Genomic DNA, 19,851 nt, shown 5'->3' on the forward strand with positions numbered 1-19,851 from the left:
TATCAGCTAATTCAGCAGATTATAACAAGAGCATTATGGTGTTTTTAAAGGGTTAGTTCACCCAAAAATGAAATTTATGTCGTTCCACACCCGTAAGACCTCCGTTCACGTTCACACACAGTTTAAGATATTTTATATTTAGTCTGAGAGAGTACGCAAGTGTATGCACACTATACTGTCCATGTCCAGAAAGGGAATAAAAACATCATCACAGTAGTCCATATGAGACATCAGTGGGTTAATTAGAGTCTCTTGAAGCATCGGAAATAGTTTTTGATATTTTTGGACCAAAATGTATGATTTTATTCAGCATTGTCTTCTCTTCCGCGTTCCTCCAAAAAGATTCAAACGGTGTGAATCAATCAATGATTCGGGTCGCCAATGTCACGTGATTTCAGCAGTTCGGATCACGTCAAACCGGCAAACTGCTGAAATCACGTGACATTGGCGACCGGAATCATTGATCGATTCACACCGTTTGAATCTTTTTGGAGGAATGCGGAAGAGAAGATAATGCTGAATAAAGTCGTAGTTTTTGTTATTTTTGGACCCAAATGTATTTCTGATGCTTCAAGAGACTCTGATTAACCCACTGATGTCACATATGGACTACTGTGATGATGTTTTTATTCCCTTTCTGGACATGGACAGTATAGTGTGCATACACTTGCATACGCTCTCAGACTAAATATAAAATATCTTAAACTGTGTGTGAAGATGAACGGAGGTCTTACGGGTGTGGAACGACATTAGGGGGAGGAGTTAATGACATACATTTCATTTTTGGGTGAACTAACCCTTTAAAAAGAAATATAAAAATGACCAGGGGACTTTGAGAGTCTGTTAAATCGTAAAAAAGACCAGCTCAAAAAGCGCAAATGCATATGAAGAAAAAAAAAAAAAAAAACAGCAACAGCAGCACCAGAACAAGTGTAATAACCACCAATCAAAACAAAGGAAATTATTCTAGAAAAGAAAACGTACTTGGTTACTTTCGTAACCTCAGTTCCCTTTCGAGTGAGGTTCCTCGTATTGAGTATGGGAAAAACTCCTTTTCTTGAGAATGTGAAGCTAAACTTTATTAATAAAGGTATCTATGTAAAGCGCAGCGCAGCTGCACGGCCATAGCTTGACGCGCTCTGATTGGCCGGGCCGCGGCAACTGCAGGAACCTATGGTGAGGCGGCTGAGAGGAGCGAACCAATGGGGCGCTCCAGAGAGACCGCCGAAAAGGGGGCTTATATTACCATACAGGAGGCTATATAAGACCCTGATTCACCATAGGTGTCAGGTTTTAAAATCGACTGAAGCGACACCTGAGAAGCACGAACACGGCACGGAACGCAATACTCGTTCCCTCTCTCTCAGGGAACCGAGGTTACGAAAGTAACCGAGTACGTTCCCTTTCGAGAGAGGTTCCTCGTATTACGTATGGGAACACAATGTAAAACGCCGTGTGTGCTGACTGACCCAAAATCCCCAACTGAATGAGGGAAAGTCAAAAAACCTTTAGAGAGACCGACACAGGCGGGCTTCATAAGAAGAGTGAAAAAACCGGAAGAGTCGGTTCGTTTGAACACCTGACCGGACATAGTCGGATCTATGGTAGAGTGTAAAGGTGCTATGAACGATTGAGTATAAGTGGAACACAATAAGCAATCGTGTTTCCAGGGCTGCAGATAGAGCCCTAGACGGAGAAAAGCACTGCTTGTAAAGCTGGGACCTCCAAATTGTAGAATCTGATAAAAGTGGGCGGAGAGGCCCAGCCTGCCGCCGCACAAATATCTTCCATGGAAGTGCCACATGACCAAGCCCAAGACAAAGCCATGCCTCTAGTGGAGTGGGCTTTAATGCCTGTAGGACAGGTTAGGTTCTAGACCTATATGCTAGTGGGATTGCATCCACTATCCAGTGTGAGAGTCTGTTTCATGACAAAACATACAATAAGATCACTTTTCCCTAGTGAATGTGCCGTGATCGGAGCGTGGTTAGCTGCTATGGCGGAGACATATACTTTGAGCCTGGAGGGGGAACGACCCGCGTCCATTAGCTCTTGGAGAAAGCGAGCAGTTCCGCCAGTTCGCATGAGTGTGCGTCGATGTTTCGCGCAGCACACTGATTAGAAAACCACTGACCACTTCAAAGCAGAGCTGCCAGATAGCGGGGGCTCTAGCTTCTGAAAAAGTGTTCATAACTTGTCAGAGAGGTTCCCGGATACCCGTCGATGGGCCATTCGTGGAGGGCCCACAGCTCGGGACTGGGATGCCAGATCTTCCCTTTTGCCGGCGTAAGGAGGTATTTCCTCAGCGGAATGGGCCATGGGGCTGTGTCTGGCAGCTGAATCAGTTCGGTGAACCATGTGCGGTTCTTCCAAAGTGGGGCTATTAAAAGCACAGGCTTGCAGCTGCATCGCAATCGGAGGGAGCATAGAGGGAGTCTGGGCCAACATGGGCCAGGGCGTCCCTGCGTTTGCAGAAAAATATTGGGCAGCGTGAGCTGTGCCAGCTGAATCGTTTGCGGGTGAAGGGACGATCCCCCTGGGGGAATGGGTCCTCTGGATAACATGTCCGGACCCTGATTCAGAATACCTGGCACGTGAGCCGCCCTTAGGGAGCTCAGATTGTGCTCTGCCCATAAAAGGAGATGCTTAGCCATGCAGTGAAGAGAGTCTGATCTCAGCTGCCCTGGCGATTTTATGTACGTTACCAAGACGTGGTGGTTCTTATGACGTAAGCCGCTCGTTGAGTCTTGAGTCTATGACAGTGACTGTACTGATAAGCCTGCCCCTCAAAGGCGAATCTCAAGAATGGCCTGTAGGTGGGGAGGCTATCGTAACGTGAAAGTATGCGTTTTTTAGATCTATTGTGAAAACCCAATCCCCGGGGCAAACGTGTGCAAGGATTTGTTTCACCGTCAGCATCTTGAAACGAGCGTGTCATAAGTGCTTTGTTCAGATGTCTGGAAAATGGGCCTGAGACCGCCATCCATTTTCGGGATGAGGAATTAACGACAGTAAAAACCTGACTCGCTAGCGTCGGGTGCACTGTTTCCACCGCTCTCTCCTTTAACAGTTTTAATACCTCAGCGAGAAGCACGTGACTGACACTGCTTCTTACTGAGGGCTCGACCACGGCTTGAATCGTGGGGGTCTGCGAGCAAAACTGTAGCGAGAACCTCGTTTTATATGTTCAACACACAATATTATATACCAGGAATGGCCTGCCAGGCCTGGGCTCGTGAAGCCAGGGGTTGAATTGGATTCGGGGGCTGGCCGCTTAGTAATAGGGGCCTGTTAACCCGGTTGCTTGTGCTGTAACACTGCTTGTAACACTCTGGGGATAGTGTTAGGTTTTGGCGGTGCAGGCTTTGCAGTGGGCGCGCGCCTCACATTTATATTGTGTGCGAGAGAGTGGGCTTTGTGAAAAGTGCTTGGGTGCAGGAGTGCAGACTGTAAAGTGGGCACATTTCCTACATAGAAAACCTCTTTTGTGTGTAGTTGTAAACAATGTGCAGTGGCGCGCAACCTACGTAGAATACCCACGGTTGCAAACCAGTGAGCGAGTCCACAGGGGTAAACGCACACAGCATTAGTGTGCAGACGAGCGTGTTTAACACAGGCTAGTTGACTGCAATATTTCATCTCCAGTCACTTACCTTAAGGGAACTGGGAGAATGTAAGGAAGTGCAGGTGGTATGGGAGCCATTCCACAATGCCGTTATGCTCTAGTCTAGACTGAAAGCGCGTGTGCAGACAAGCGTGTTTGACCACAGGCTAGTTGACTGCAATAAGGCTAGTTGACTTTACATGGTGTAATCCGGCCGCGGCAGGATTTATTTGTGATTTTGTGGGGTTGAATTAACAGCGCTTATGTAGGGGTGCACACTGTGTAGTGGACACTTTGTCTACAGTGTAAAAACCTTTCCAGCCGCCTGAATAAAGGGGACTGGAAGTGATAGAGTGAAAAAAGGCTTAGCTTGGCAGCCATATTTCCGACGCCCTTATGCTCTGACATCGAGCGTGTGCTATGATGTAAGTCGCGCTCTAGTCAGCAAAACGCTGCAGCGAGAATGTTCTTGACATACCCAACAGTCCGAGCTCACTCGTCTAACTTACTCTAGTATTCTCTGTCCGTGGTGGTTCTTAGCACGACGGAACGAGAGAAGAGGAAGCGTGAGGACAGCTGTGTCTGTCCGCGGCGCTTCAGCACGGTGGCGGTAAAATCTTGTGGCGGCTTCGGCTCGAGTTAGTTTATTCACTCTAGTATTCTCTGTCCGCGGCAATAGCGCGATTGAACGAGAGAATTGGAAGAGTGAGTAAAAACTCTGTCTGTCTGCGGCGCTTCTTAGGACGGCGAGAGCTTCGGCTCGAGTTAGTTTATTCACTCTAGTATTCTCTGTCCGCGGCGATAGCGCGACTGAACTAGAGAAGAGGAAGAGTAAATGGTAAATGGACTGCATTTATATAGCGCTTTCAACAGACCCTATGGCCATCCAAAGTGCTTTACATATCGCCTCACATTCACCCATTCATACACCGACGGCGATGTCAGCCATGTAAGGCACCATCCAGCTCATCGGGAGCAGCTGGGGTTAGGTGTCTTGCTCAAGGACACCTTGACACTTGGTCAGGTGGAACCGGGGATCGAACCACCAACCTTCTGATTTGTAGACAATCTACATGAACCACTGAGCCACTGAAGAGTGAGGAAAAGCTGTCCGCGGCGCCTCCTCAGCACGGCGGTATAGTGACGAGAGCTTAGGCTCGAGTTCGCCTATTCACTCTAATAATCTCTGTCCACAGCAGTAGCGCGACGGAACGAGAGAAGAGTAAGAGTGAGAACAACTCTGCGGCAGCGGCGGAAGAAGAGCCGCGGCGGCGGTAGAGTGAAGAGAGCTTCGGCTTGAGTTTGCTCATGTCCTCTAACATTCTCTCTCTCCGCGGCGCTATTAAGCGCGACGGAACGAGAGAAGAGGGAGAGTGAAAAGAGCTCCGTCTTTCCGCGGCGCTATACGGCGCGGCGGAACGAGAGAGTCCTCGCATAGAACAAGCCTGTAAGCTATAGTGGCGTTGCAGCAGCAACACACACACAAACACACTCAACATAGACACACAGAATAAAGGATATTTAACGCCAGGTGGCGCAGCTGGAACGCAGGTGGCTGAAGGCGGAGACCCGGAGGGAATCCGGCATCCTCAGGGCTGCAGGAATGTTCCGCTGGTTGCTTTTCGACGGCGGTTTGCTTGATTCCGGGGGTCGGCGACGGTGGCGCTGAAGTAGATTAAATCTGACACCTATGGTGAATCAGGGTCTTATATAGCCTCCTGTATGCTAATATAAGCCCCCTTTTCGGCGGTCTCTCTGGAGCGCCCCATTGGTTCGCTCCTCTCAGCCGCCTCACCATAGGTTCCTGCAGTTGTCGCGGCCCGGCCAATCAGAGCGCGCCGAGCTATGGCCGTGCAGCTGCACTGCGCTTTACATAGATACCTTTATTAATAAAGTTTTGCTTCACATTCTCGAGAAAAGGAGTTTTTCCCATACGCAATAAGAGGAACCTCTCTCGAAAGGGAACCCTCAGAACAGAAGGCACTTCCACAAACAGGGTAGAAATCAGTAAATGATCATTGTATTTTGCTTTAAATCATTGATTAAAGCCTGTTCGGAAAAAAAGCAGGTTTTTAACAGAGCTATTAGCTATTATAACTACCTGCTAAACTATTATTTTATTTTTTAAACAGCTTAAACATCAAACATCTGTATGATGCATCCAACAATTTATAAGGTACATCATAACTTACTGTTGATTTTTAAATGTAAAACCAGTAATCCCATAAAGCCATTTTATTTAGAAAATGTAATTTAAAATGACAAAAAAATTATCTGTCCCACATTTTGTTCATTTTCAGACATTGCTGTTAACATGAAAGGGCTGCTGCTGCGCATATAACAGGCCTGCATAACCACTGTGGCAGATCTATGCAGGTGGAGCTGGGGAAGGGGGAGGGTTTCTGAAGTGTGCTGTAGGGCTGAACGATATATCGTTATCGTATCTATATCTAGATATAAAGTTTCAAGATATTACTATTGAAAAAAGCAACGATATAGATTTCCCCTCTCCCGCGCTCGCCCTGCATACAACGAGTGCCCTTCAATACACCGCTAAAGCCAGCACGCACACACTACCAGGGATGTGGGAACTATATTGGGGGGGGGGGGGGGGGGCGTTTCCATGGTGACGCGTCATTGCTCGTCACGTGACACGCCGCAGCAGCAGCGCTGAATGAATGATGAACTGCTTTTATGTCATTTTTCCTTTTTTATTCAGAATATTCACAAATGTGTTAGCTGTGGCATGAAATATCTGATATTCTGATTGTCAAATACATGCAAGTGGAAGTATATTGTTGTTTAAACCCCTTTATAACGATGGCGTTAGTTGAGCTGTATGCGCGATGGGCGCCGCCGTGTTAGTTTGTGCCGCAGACGCAGTTCAGAGAATCAGATCTGTTGGATTTGCAACCTCTATGTTTACAACAAGTGAATTCATCCACTTCTCCCGAAATACTTAAAAGTAAGCAGCTGGTGAACTGGGAATAGAATAGAGCAAACACTGAAGTTACTTACACAATGTGAATCTGATATGAATAAAACGTGTCGAATTATAATGGAAAGGATTATTATCTCTTCCATAGACATCAGTGTGTATTTTACAAACTCTACATGTATTGTTTTTTTAGTACGTGAGAAATAGTTTTCACCGAACACAGTCATATCGTTTTGTATCGATATCAAGATTTCTGGCATGAAAATCGAGATATGAAATTGTCCATATTGTTCAGCCTTAGTGTGCCGCAAGTATTTTAATGTTGAGTAGCAAGCTCATTGGCATGAAGCGGCCCTGGATAACGGTGCGATTAGGCCTGTCACTATTTGGCGGACAATTAAAAAGATGATTGCGGTTATGACAATTATTTGTCGTTTTAGGGCTGTCATACATGTTGTTGTGTGCTTCATTCATTAAAAAATTGTAATTAATTGTAATCCCTTATCTTATCAAAGTTAACATTTGCAACGTATGATTACAGTTAACACCTTCAAATATTAAAGGTCCCATTCTTCGCTTGTTTTCGAAGCTTTGATTGTGCTTACAGTGCAATATAACATGAGTTCATGTTTCGCGTGTAAAAAAAACAGTATTTTTCACACAATTGACTTATCTGTACAGCGCTGTTTCCTCTGTCCTAAAAACGGCCTGATGATTTCCTTGTTCTATGAAGTCCCTCCTTCAGAAACACGTAACGAGTTCTGATTGGGCCAGCGCTTCCCGTGTTGTGATTGGACAGCGGCTTAGCGCACTTTGCCCGGAAAGGTAAACTAAGTCTGATAATTCAGCAGTAACTTCTATAAGCAGAGTCATTTTGTAAAATTTACAACTAAAAGATGCTCATTTTAAATGTATTGTGCAACCTTTTAATGAGGCAACAAGATATGATAGATACGACAGAACAAGATAGGCTTTTAATAATCTTTCACTATACTATAATAACTATAATAATATGAAACGCTTTAATATGAAACATCCCGGGTGCAAAATTAGTCACAGCGATGCGTTGCACAAGAGCACACTTTAAGTTCATAGTTCATGGCACAAAGTGAAGAAATAAAGAGCGCAAAAATCCTAGTGTATAATGTATATCTGCCAAAACGTTTATTGATCATTTGGGTTTCTTCACATTTTTAAATTGCATTTCTTGTGCATTTGGGGACAATTTATAGTTGTGTTTTGTGATCTAACAGACACCTGGTAGAGAGTACGAGAGTTTAGAAACCACAATAAACTCCAGCATGCAGTTTCATGCAAATCCACAGCCCTTTATCTACAGTACTATAACGGGAATACATGATATTGGAGATAGTGTACCATGCTGTCCGTCGTATCCGGACGAGGCGCACTGTTTGAATGCTGAACGGAGAATGATTGACAGCCACAGTGGAGGGAAGACGAGTTTCTGTCAACTTTAATTGAACAATGTAAATATTCTTCTGTCCCTCACATTCAGCTATGGGATGGCTTCAAATGACAGAATATATTGCACGAAATTGGGGTTTGACTATTTATTAACTCCCCCTTGTGCCGTAACAGGCCAATAAAAGAACGCAATAATCGAACCAGATCAAATAATCGTGATTATTTAATTAATCGCAACAGGACTAGATGTGATCGCTAGCAAATTGAGTTAAGGACCTTTACATTTACAAAGTAGGAGAGAGAGATTATATGCGAATATGTCGACACAACCCAAAAGGTTATCGGCACCAAAATTACATTCAGAAATAATGTATAGACCTCAGAAATAATGTAAATCCCCCTTATAAGAATGCGCTGGTTGACCATTTTCCCTGTTCTTAAGCCGAGGACACACCTAACGACTGTTAGGGCGATTATGAATGGATGAATGGAATGGTTGTTACGACTGATAATGCTCAAACGTGCCGAATCAGGGATTGAAATCATGCAGTGTGCTGTATTTTAAGACTCTAGTCTTAGAATTTAAGAAGCAGTCATTGCCAGTCCTCCTCACAACGATTTCTAATATTTTTCTACGCTTAATATTTGTGGGGATATTGCGGATGACGTCACTTTTCTTGGATACCATCAGTCTTTTTAAAACAAGCAAGATTGTAAAAAAGGAGAGAAATGGTGTCAAAAAAGGTTTGCAACTTGAAAATACATTAGACAACTGGTATGAAAGAAAAAAGATCGGAAGATGAACGAAGGGTTTTGAACAACATGAGGGAGTGATAATGACAGAATTAAAGTGTGTGTGTGTGTGTGTGTGTGTGTGTGTGTGTGTGTGTGTGTGTGTGTGTGTGTGTGTGTGTGTGTGTGTGTGTGTGTGTGTGTGTGTGAGCCTGTTTATGTGGTTTATGAGGACACAAATCTGTATAACTGCATGGGTATTACACTGGTATTACACTATAAATGTGGTTTATGAGGACATATCAAATGTCCTCATAATTCAAATGGCCTTAAAAACATACTAAATTATGTTTTTTTGAGAAAGTAAAAATGCAGAATGTTTCCTGTGATGGGTAGGTTTAGGGGCAGGGGCAAGGGCAGTGGCAGTGTGTGTGTGATGGATAGGTTTAGGGGCAGGGACAGTGTAAGGGGATAGAAAATACGGTTTGTACAGTTTAAAAACCATTACGCCTATGGAGAGTCCCTGTAAACCACATAGACCAACGTGTGTGTGTGTGTGTGTGTGTGTGTGTGTGTGTGTGTGTGTGTGTGTGTGTGTGTGTGTGTGTCCAATGCCGTTAAATGCGTGTGCGCTCGCCTTTCAATTATGCAGTGCGTGGGAATAACATGTTTCTTTCTTTCATAATATAAGATTAATGTTGGGAAACTTAAATTCATAGATGAACCCTATTTGAGAGTGATGGTATGAATGCATCACATAAATCCCGTGCTCTATGGGCACTGTTATTGATAAAGGAAAAAGCAAAAGTTGTTTTACACTCCGTGATGAAGGCCCATTAAATATTTTGCGGTAAAAATAAATACGATCAGTTATCCAGATGGTGACACCTTGACGTGATCAAATATAAACGTGCTGTGGCCTGATTGACTGATGAGCCGATCGGCGATCGCATATGCCAAGTGTAAACGCAGACAGAATAAGTTACCTACAGTAGATTATTTATGACAAGCTAAATAAATAAAAACAATTACATTAGACGCTGATCTCATGCAGTCAGACTGGATGTTTATAAAGCATTCAAGCCAGGCTTTTTGGTGAGTCACACGCTGTTTTTGCGCTGGTGTCCTCTCTTGATTGTTAATATTTATTAATGTGTTATCCAAGAATAGTATGTCAAAAATGTGTTTCTACAGAGTGCGCCATACTATCCACTAGCCAGACCGATAAAAACAACTTTATTCAACAAACATACACCGGAGGAAGTTAACTTCGGGCCAGGCGCATAACTGTAACCGTGGCAACGCGCGTTCATCTGACGAAATCGTTTATAGCAGTCTGGCTCTGTCGTAAACATTTGTGCTGTTCTCTGACTGCCAAAGATTAAAATCTGCTCCAGTCAGAGGAAACAGTCTGTAAATGTGTTCAGTTCAGTCTTAGAATGTTTCAGCCAGTCGTTCAGTGTCCCCGGCTTTAGTTAGAATATAATGGCTGCACAATAGGATTGTTAGGGTGTGCTTCCATGACAATGATGTACCAAAACGAATGACACCTTAGTCAAAACGATCCCCGTTCACACGGATCTGTATTCAAAACAGAACAAAAACACAAGTAGCAATATGAACATCAAGCGAAAAATGTATTTAAAGTAAAACTGAAACTGGCGTTGGCCTTACTTATTTGATACGAATCCAAATGTGGCCATTTATCAGAGATTGTACTACAGGCTATTTAAACTAAGCAATGTAACTTTGGTTGATTATTTTATTTTGATAATGAACCGGCTGCGATGTCATGTTATCAATGCTACAACTGAAGTGTGCGTGAGGCGTCTGCAGCGCACATTCACTCAAAGTGTTTCCTTATAACAGCAGAGACTACTTAAAAAAAAAAAACATTTGAGGTCACACAGACAAGCGCAAGACATCATTCGAAACTGAAAGGGTGCAGTCCGCTTTCTGCAGTCTCTGTTTCCTTTCCATTAACTTCTTTTTGGAGTTGAGTCACAAAAATGAACCAAAGCCAACTATTTGTTGTCACTTTTTTCTTTTGTTTTGTTAATCTGTAAATTATTTAAGTGACATACACTATAGTGCCAAAGTTGTTGAGACACCTCTCCAAATTATTGAATTCCAATTACTTTCATGGACACAGGTGTATAAATCAAGCACTGGGCATGCAGATGCTTCTGCAAAGATTAATGAAAGAGTGACTAGTGAACTCAAGCGCGATACCGTGTTAGGTTGCCAGCTGTGCAATAAGTCCATTCCTGACATTTCCTCACTACTAAATATTCTACAGTCACCTGTTAGTGGTGTTATAACAAAGGTGAAAGCAATTGGGAACAACAGGAACTCAGCCACAAAGTGATAATCCAGGTAAAAATCACAGAGCAGGGTCAGCACATGCTGAGGGTCACAGTGCGCAGAAGTTGCCAATGTTCTGCAGAGTCAACAGCTCCAGACCTCCAAACTTCTGTGGCTTTCAGATGAGCTCAAGAACAGCGTAGAGAGCTTCATGGAATGGGTTTCCATGGCCGAGCAGCTCATCCGAGCCTTACATCAAGTGCAATGCAAAGCGTGGGATGCAGTGAAGTAAAGCAGCCGCCACTGGACTCTAGAGCAGTAAAACGTGTTCTCTGAGTGACCAATCACACTTCCCTGTCTGATAATTACATGGACAAGTCTGGGTTTGGCGGTTGCCAGGAGAACGGGACTTGCCTGACTGCATTGTGCCAAGCGTAATGTTTGGTTGAGGGGGCCTATGGTGTGGGATTGTTTTTCAGGGGTTGGGGTTGGGCTTGGTCCCTTAGTTCCAATGAAAGGAACTCAATGCTTCAGCATACCAAGACATTTTGGACAATTCATGCTCCTAACTTTGTGGAAACATTATGGGGACGCCCCTTCCTGTGCTAACAAGACTGCACACCAGTGCACAAAGCGTCGGTGCATACAGGCCTGGATGAGCGAGTTTGGTGTGGAGGAACTTGACTGGCCTGCACAGAGTCCTGACCTCAACCTGATAGATCACCTTTGGGATGAATTAGAGCAGAGACTGAAAGCCAGGCCTTCTCGTCCAACATCATGAATGTGCTTCTAGAAGAATGGTCAAAAACTCCCATAAACACAGTCCTAAACCTTGTGGAAAGCCTTCCCAGAAGAGCTTAAGCTGTTATAGATGCAAAGTGTGGGCCATATTAAACCCTATGGATTAAGAATGGGATGTCTTTAAAGTTCACGTGCATGTAAAGGCAGGGGTTTTAAAGCATTTGGCAATATAGTGCATGTTAAAGATATGTACTTTTTTATATTTGGCAATATAAGATTATAGTGTATTTGCATATTTATTCATTTTATATGATTTTATTCTGTCTTTCTACTTTCACAAAAGTGCTGCAAGTGATATGACGATGTGTAAATGCTGCATTTTTGCACATGTATAACTAAACCCTTCGAAAACATATTTTGTTATCTGTAAAAGATCACCGATACATATTCATTCTAATTTAATTGTAATTTAACAATCTTGTTGGTTAATGGTTGATTGATCGGTTAACAAGCTTCGAAAAAATATATGAAATTAACATCCCTATTTATTACCCTATTTGTGGATAGTGCCAGTGAAGCAAAACAAACAAAAGAAAGGAAAAATGCATGCTACTGTCAGATCAGCATCACTATCTACAACCTAAATTAAACACTACACAATCTAAACACATTTGAACATTTATTCTGATGCATGCTTTTGTTGTGAAGGCACTTATGGCCTGATATTCACTCAGCTGGTAGTTTAAAGGTGCCCTAGAATGATTTGAAACAATATGTTAAATTGTTCTCTGATATCTACATAGAGGGTATGTGGCTTATTTAAGGGAAAAAATTGTCCAGATACAGTTTTACAGGTCCATTTACAACCCAATAAATTGTCCCTAGGATGTAATGCTCTGTTTTTGCCATATTTATATAAATATACTGCTATAAAAATGCAGTTAATTTACCATTTATTTGGAAGGGTCATGAATATTAATGTCGAGCTCTGCTCTGATTGGCTTATTTCAGAAGCTCACAGCTCACAGCAGTTCAGCTCGTGAGTCCTGACAGCACACAGACCGACTGAACGACACTTTAAGCAGAACATCTCAAATGGAGATTGATCAAATGCAGCTTACTTGTTTATTGTTTTCAGATCATCCGCGCGAGAAACAGCTTGCGTTTGTGCGGTTGCCAGATTTCAGTAATTAAACCCCCAAACAGAGCTTTTCTGTGAAAAGAACACGTATACTATCCGGTGTTTTACCTAAACATGTCCAATCTGGCAACCATATGCACGCGAGCTCTCGCGCGGATGATCTGAAAACACCAATAAACAAGTAAGCTGCATTTTATCAATCTCCATTTGAGATGTTCTGCTTAAAGTGTCATTCAGTCTACATTTTAGACTTGTCTTTTTCCTTCAACGATATTGCATGTTTATATAACGTCACAATGTAGGCTAATGTTACGCAGTGACTGATGTAGCCTAATCTGAAATACAAATAGGCAAAAACATCATAGGAAACACCATACTTCAGTTCTCAAAAATATAAATATAACACAGTCCCTGACAAAAGTCTTGTCGCTTGTGTACAAATTGACCTAAAGTGCCGCTGAAATATATTTCTAATCAAGATTTTTTTACAAGAAATGGCTCATTTTAATCCCACCAGCTTTTGTGATAATGTTTCAGTGAAAAACTAAACTTTCAAAAAGTATTCTAATATTCACAGCTTGGTAAAGCCCATTGAGTCAATTTTTGCAAAGACATAAGTGTTGTCACCTTGTCATATGAGCTTCACCTGTGACTAATAATGGATCAATTAGGTCTCAAGTGTGTATAAAAAGAACCCCAGTACACTAGACCTTCACATCAACTGCAACTAGACCTCTGCAAACATGCCTAAGATTCACCCTGAGACTAAAGTTTTGATTATCAAGAGGCTGAAGACCAGATCCACTGCTGATGTGGCAGACACCTTCAATGTGTCTCAGCGTCAGGTACAGAGGATAAAAAAAAGATTTGAAGAGACTGGAGACGTTTTTGACAAGCCCAGGTCAGGCAGACCCCGCAAGACAACTGCTCGAGAGGACCGTTTGTTGGCTCGAAAATCCAAGGCCAGCCCATTTTCCACTGCAGCAGAGCTCCACGAGACCTGGTCACCTGAAGTCCCTGTGTCAACCAGAACAGTTTGTCGGATTCTGTCTCGAAATGGCCTCCATGGTCGAATCAGTGCCCAGAAGCCAGCACTAAACAAAAGACAATTGAAAAAACGTGTGGCATTTGCCAAGGCCCACAGCCTGCTAAAAGGATGGACGCTGGAAAAGTGGCAGAAGATGGATTTTTCAGATGAATCTTCTGTTGATTTACACCACAGTCGCCGCAAATATTGCAGGAGACCTACTGGAGCCAGAATGGATCCAAGATTCACCCAGAAAACAGTGAAGTTTGGTGGCGGAAAAATCATGGTCTGAGGTTACATCCAGTATGGGGGTGTGCGAGAGATCTGCAGGGTGGAAGGCAACATCAATAGTCTAAAATACCAAGAAATCTTAGCTACCTCTTATTCCCAACCATAAAAGAGGCCAAATTCTGCAGCAGGACGGTGCTCCATCGCATACTTCCATCTCCACATCAAAGTTCCTCAAGGCGAAGAAGATCAAGATGCTCCAGGATTGGCCAGCCCAGTCACCAGACATGAACATCATTGAGCATATGTGGGGTAGGATGAAAGAGGACGCATGGAAGACGAAACCAAAGAATATTGATGAACTCTGGGAGGCATGCAGGACTGCTTTCTTAGCTATTCCTGATGACTTCATCAATAAATTGTATGAATCCTTGCCAAACCGCATGGATGCAGTCCTTCAAGCTCATGGAAGTCATACAAGATATTAAATTTGGATCTCACAGCACCACAACTTAATTTTTGTTCAATTTCTGTATAGGCGACAAAACTTTTGTTTTGCCAAAATTTGACCTTTCTGTATTGATTAAATGATATTTTTTCTGTGAAAATTATTTATTTCAGAGCATTAAACATCATTTGGGAGGGTTTTAGCTTTTCATATGAGCTATTTCTAACACCAATTAATTAATTAAAAGTCAGGTTAATATCAGGTATTTCTAGAAAATAGATAAGCGACAAGACTTTTGTCAGGGACTGTATATATAACAAAATTAATAGCCTTGTCAAAGGACTATCGTTTTAACTTATATGGTGGAAAAGGGGACGTTTGCTAGAAGGATCGAGTGAACGATCTAAGCAAAGTATCTACGGTTGTATTTTGTAATACAAAATAATATTACCCTTTGTCATTAGACACACTATTTAGTTTGGTATGGTACTTGGTGTTTCCTATTGTTACTGTACTAGCATCTTGCGTTATCTAGACAATGCTGTCTCTCTAAGAAACTTTCAATTTGATCAGAAATTGTTTAAACAGTCAATAAGGGGATAAATCGCTACTTACTGCTGGCAGGAATACAGTTGTAATTGCCACTTTCTTCAGTTTAAGACGCTGAGCAATGCTTGCTTGAAATGGGCCGAACAAACAAACAATCTTGAATTACATTGTTGTGGAATCGGATTATAAACATCAACCATGACTGTTGACATTTTTTATCTGTGGGAAGGGTAGAAAAGTCCTCAGGTCTCCTGAACAGCCTGAACATGAAGTGTGTCCAGGCGAGCAGCTTGTTTACCTGATGATTCGCGCCGTCATTTCCGTCTGACAATGAACATGTTTGGACAGATGCAAATGTTGGGGGCGTGCATATAAATGATCCCCAACGCTTGCATCACGGTTGGGTTTATGTTGAGAAGGACTTTTTTTTTCCGTGGTGTTTTTCATGCACAAGATTTACATAAGAAGTAGGAGGCAATGATGTTTGAGACTCACAGAATGTGATGTCCATGTACTGAACTCTTATTGTTTCACTATGGCAAGGTTAATTCAATTTTTCATTCTAGGGCACCTTTAAAATTTGATCAAATGATTTTAGATGCAGTTATTTAATGATTAACAACCAAAATGGGCACAGCTCACGGACTGACAGTGATGAAAGAAGAAATTAAAATATCCCACAAACCCCAGTCCACGGCTCGGCTGCCCACGAGCCACTTCTCAGAAGAGAAGCCACATCACACAGCCTGACTGCCATGATGGCTGGAGAGGACCTCTGCAAACAAAAGCACATCAGAGTCAGTCACTTACACATGCACACAGCAACATTAGCTTCCTATTTAGGGAAACGCTGCCGACACAGACACACATATTTTTGTTTTAATAGTATATTTGCTTTTCAAGTATTTTATGACAGTTGTAACTGCAGGAATTACAGCGTGTAACTGAATATATATGTAAAAAGTTTCTATTAAGGTAAATTGATGCCATAAAGAATAGCATGCGCAGGGTTTGATTTGTGAAAGTGTACATAAGATTGCAAGCGTAAATTAAAGGGGTGATGAATTGAGAAATCAACTTTGCCTCTAGCTTTTGATATAGAAAAGGTAAAGAGCTAAGAGCTAAACATTTCCTTGTAAGTCAAAGAAAAGCTTTTATAGACACTAGACCCAAAAAAGATCTTGTGCTTCATTCTTACGTCATTGCACGACGAAACATGCCTCTACAGCGTGTCTAATCCAGTAGCCCCACCCACCGACTCGTCTAATCCAGTAGCCCCGCCCACCGACTCATCTAATCCAGTAGCCCCGCCCACCGACTCATCTAATCCAGTAGCCCCGCCCACCGACTCGTCTAATCCAGTAGCCCCATCCACCGACTCGTCTAATCCAGTAGCCCTGCCCACCGACTCGTCTAATCCAGTAGCCCTGCCCACCTACTCATCTAATCCAGTAGCCCCGCCCCCCGACTCATCTAATCCAGTAGCCCTTCCCAACAACTCATCTAATCCAGTAGCCCTGCCCACCGACTCATCTAATCCAGTAGCCCTTCCCAACAACTCGTCTAATCCAGTAGCCCTGCCCACCTACTCATCTAATCCAGTAGCCCCGCCCACCGACTCATCTAATCCAGTAGCCCCACCCACCGACTCATCTAATCCAGTAGCCCCACCCACCGACTCATCTAATCCAGTAGCCCTGCCCAACGACTCGTCTAATCCAGTAGCCCCGCCCACCGAGTCATCTAATCCAGTAGCCCCGCTCAACGACTCATCTAATCCAGTAGCCCCGCCCACCGACTCGTCTAATCCAGTAGCCCCGCCCACCGACTCGTCTAATCCAGTAGCCCCGCACACAGACTCATCTAATCCAGTAGCCCCGCTCAACGACTCATCTAATCCAGTAGCCCCGCCCATCGACTCATCTAATCCAGTAGCCCCGCACACAGACTCATCTAATCCAGTAGCCCCGCCCACCGACTCGTCTAATCCAGTAGCCCTGCCCACCGACTCATCTAATCCAGTAGCCCCGCCCATCGACTCATCTAATCCAGTAGCCCTGCCCACCGACTCATCTAATCCAGTAGCCCCGCCCACCGACTCATCCAATCCAGTAGCCCCGCCCACCAACTCATGGAGGGCTCATGCTAGCTGTAAGTGTACAAACAGTTTAAGAAGATACTTTATAAACACAGTGCATTACGCGTTCACGGACAGGCACCATCTTGGAAAACAGTCTCGACGAATCGATCCACAAGTGCTGTGCTAAGTGAGCTGGTCGATAGGAAATAAGTTTGTGAAATGTAATAACATGGACACTAAATTTTTATTTATTTATTTTCTCTGTTGTGTTCAGTGCTTTCTTCCGGAAACAACTGACCATATGAGATTCCAAGTCACAGTTCATAACTTAGCAGAGCGCTCGTGGCTCGATGAGTCGAGACTGTTTTCCAAGATGGCGCCTATCTGTGAATGCGTAATGCACTGTGTTTATAAAGTATCTTCTTATTAAACTGTTTGTACACTTACAAAGTTCTCAATGCTTCAGTTTGCATGTAGGGACCCTCATTATGCTACCGTGTTAGTGTGAGGCTATTTTAGCCTTGTTAGTGGGATTAACTAGCGATTTAATTTCAATACCCTTTGCCCCATAGACTACTGTTATAAGCTAATCTGTTTTTAGAGATAAAACTCTTTACATTCGATTTTCATGAAAACGCATCCCAGAGAACGATCTACTCGGTAACCATCTGTTAATTACCCTATAGGGTCATTTCTCACCGGAGTTGTCCTTTAATGCAGAATCTGGTGTTAACGCAGATTTTCCCGGAACTTTACATATTTGTATTGAAATTCTGTTTTGTGTGGGAGGAGAACGTATATCTGAGGAAAATGCAGATCGGGGCGACACAACCCCTCCCGTTATTTCAACTCCCCCTTCAAAACAAGTATGGCGAAGTTGGTCTCCACAGCTCTGCTTTCGTCAGCGAAACCCGGTATTAAAAAATTTTGAAAGACCGTTGTATCGATAAACTCGGACGTTACCGGTTCTGCGGTCGGTACTTTTGAAAATACATGTGACCAGAGAGAGATAGAAAGAGAGAGAGCGGCGCAAAACGACAGCCTTTATAAGTGATGACGGAGGACAGAAATAAACATTCAAACATAGCCTGGTTACACTTTAGATCTGTGATAGTCTGATTTTATTTTAGATTTTAGCTTCCAAAGATTATAATAATAACAATATTTATGTCTAGCGCAAGTTAATTCCCTTTGCAGCAACGCTTGCCATTAAACTCAACCGTAGGCTAATGACAGAATCAGCACGATCAGTGATTGTTGTAAAATACAGTCTAGCCACTGCTGGTAAATTGTGGGACGCGTTTAATAATAAAGAGCGATTAAATGCACAAAAATGTGCGCAAGAGATTGTTCCCAAGTCGGCGCGCGCTCTGAAACAGCCGCAACGAGACGAGCAAATTACACTTTCGGTTTCACACTCGCGTCTGAACGATCAAATGTACACAAACATCTATGTCAAAATGACCGGCTTGGAGAGTCTCTTTAACACAACACAGTTTGTGTCTAAAATGGACGTAGTTATTATGGATATTAGTCGAGAGAAAATGTAGTGCATCTGCCAAAAGTGCGAGCGCCCGGCGACTGTGTCCCATCCTGTCATAATAAAAGTCCCGGTACTCACGAGCCGTGTGTTTGTGTAACAATCGCTCCAGCAGCTGTGCTCAGCTCCACAACACTCGCTCCTGCTCTGCTTCACACTACAGTATCGTTAACCGCATCCATGAACATGATTTCTGCCCGTGTCCTATTTTCCACCGGCTGTGAGGTGAAGACCACATGTCCCAAAATACTGTGCTCACACCTGGCGTCATCAAAATACGCCTTTGTTTATAATAGGTGCCCTCCAGTGGACGGAAAGTTGCATAGTGCACCTTTAAAGTTAAGATAAGCATCTAGTTTTAATCATTTAAAGGGACCTTTGGAAGTAGGGGAAAAAACTTCTGGCAGTGTTGTGTTTTCATGCATTTTATTTTTATTTTTCACAGCTCTGGATATTATAATGGTGATTGTTTAACACACAGAACAATTCACTACATGATTTCATGGTGAAATGTGTTATTTTTTCATGTTCATTTTTAGCTTTAAATGTTTTACTTAATAGTACTGTATGTAAAAGATTCTTTTTTAAAAAGTTCTTTTTTAATTTTTTTACTTGAAAGAAAAAGTTAATGGAGCACTTTCATTTTAACTTATATATAAACTAATATAATGTATTTTACCGTAAAGTTTAAACCTCATAACCATTAATATGTGAAGTACTTGAAGTGCAGTGTTATGTTGCATCATGTAGTATTTGTCCTAAAAAGTAAATATGATGTTTGTTACCATAATAAATTCAATAAGTAGTCATTCCTATTTTTTGTTTTATGTTATATTATATTAACATTAAAAGCACACTCTTTTTTTGACTAAAAAAACAGTAAAAGGTTAAAAAAAAAACTGAATTTGGGAAAATATAAAACAATTTTATAGGGCCCTACACTTACACGTTAGCGTGTTTTGCTGCTACTGTGTATTTGAATGTCTGAAACCTAAAATAAGGCCATCCTTAAAAATATTCTTATTTAATTAATATAATTAATATAACAACGTGTACAAAACAGTAACAAATGGCGGAAAAGCCGTTTATCTTGT

General features: G+C 42.6%; 1 protein-coding gene across 2 annotated transcripts in view; it reads right to left on the minus strand.

Annotated features, from left to right (window-relative positions):
• Positions 1-19,851, minus strand: part of elavl2 (ELAV like neuron-specific RNA binding protein 2) — an 82,134-nt gene that overhangs the window by 27,113 nt on the left and 35,170 nt on the right. For both annotated transcript variants that reach the window (XM_067416346.1, XM_067416345.1), the window contains exon 2: positions 15,823-15,912. In XM_067416346.1, the coding sequence (XP_067272447.1) occupies positions 15,823-15,894 (72 nt within the window). In that variant the 5' untranslated portion in view covers positions 15,895-15,912. The remainder of the gene's footprint in view (positions 1-15,822; positions 15,913-19,851) is intronic.

The sequence above is a fragment of the Pseudorasbora parva genome, chromosome 14 (assembly GCF_024679245.1).
Source record: "Pseudorasbora parva isolate DD20220531a chromosome 14, ASM2467924v1, whole genome shotgun sequence".
Classification (NCBI taxonomy): Eukaryota; Metazoa; Chordata; class Actinopteri; order Cypriniformes; family Gobionidae; genus Pseudorasbora; species Pseudorasbora parva.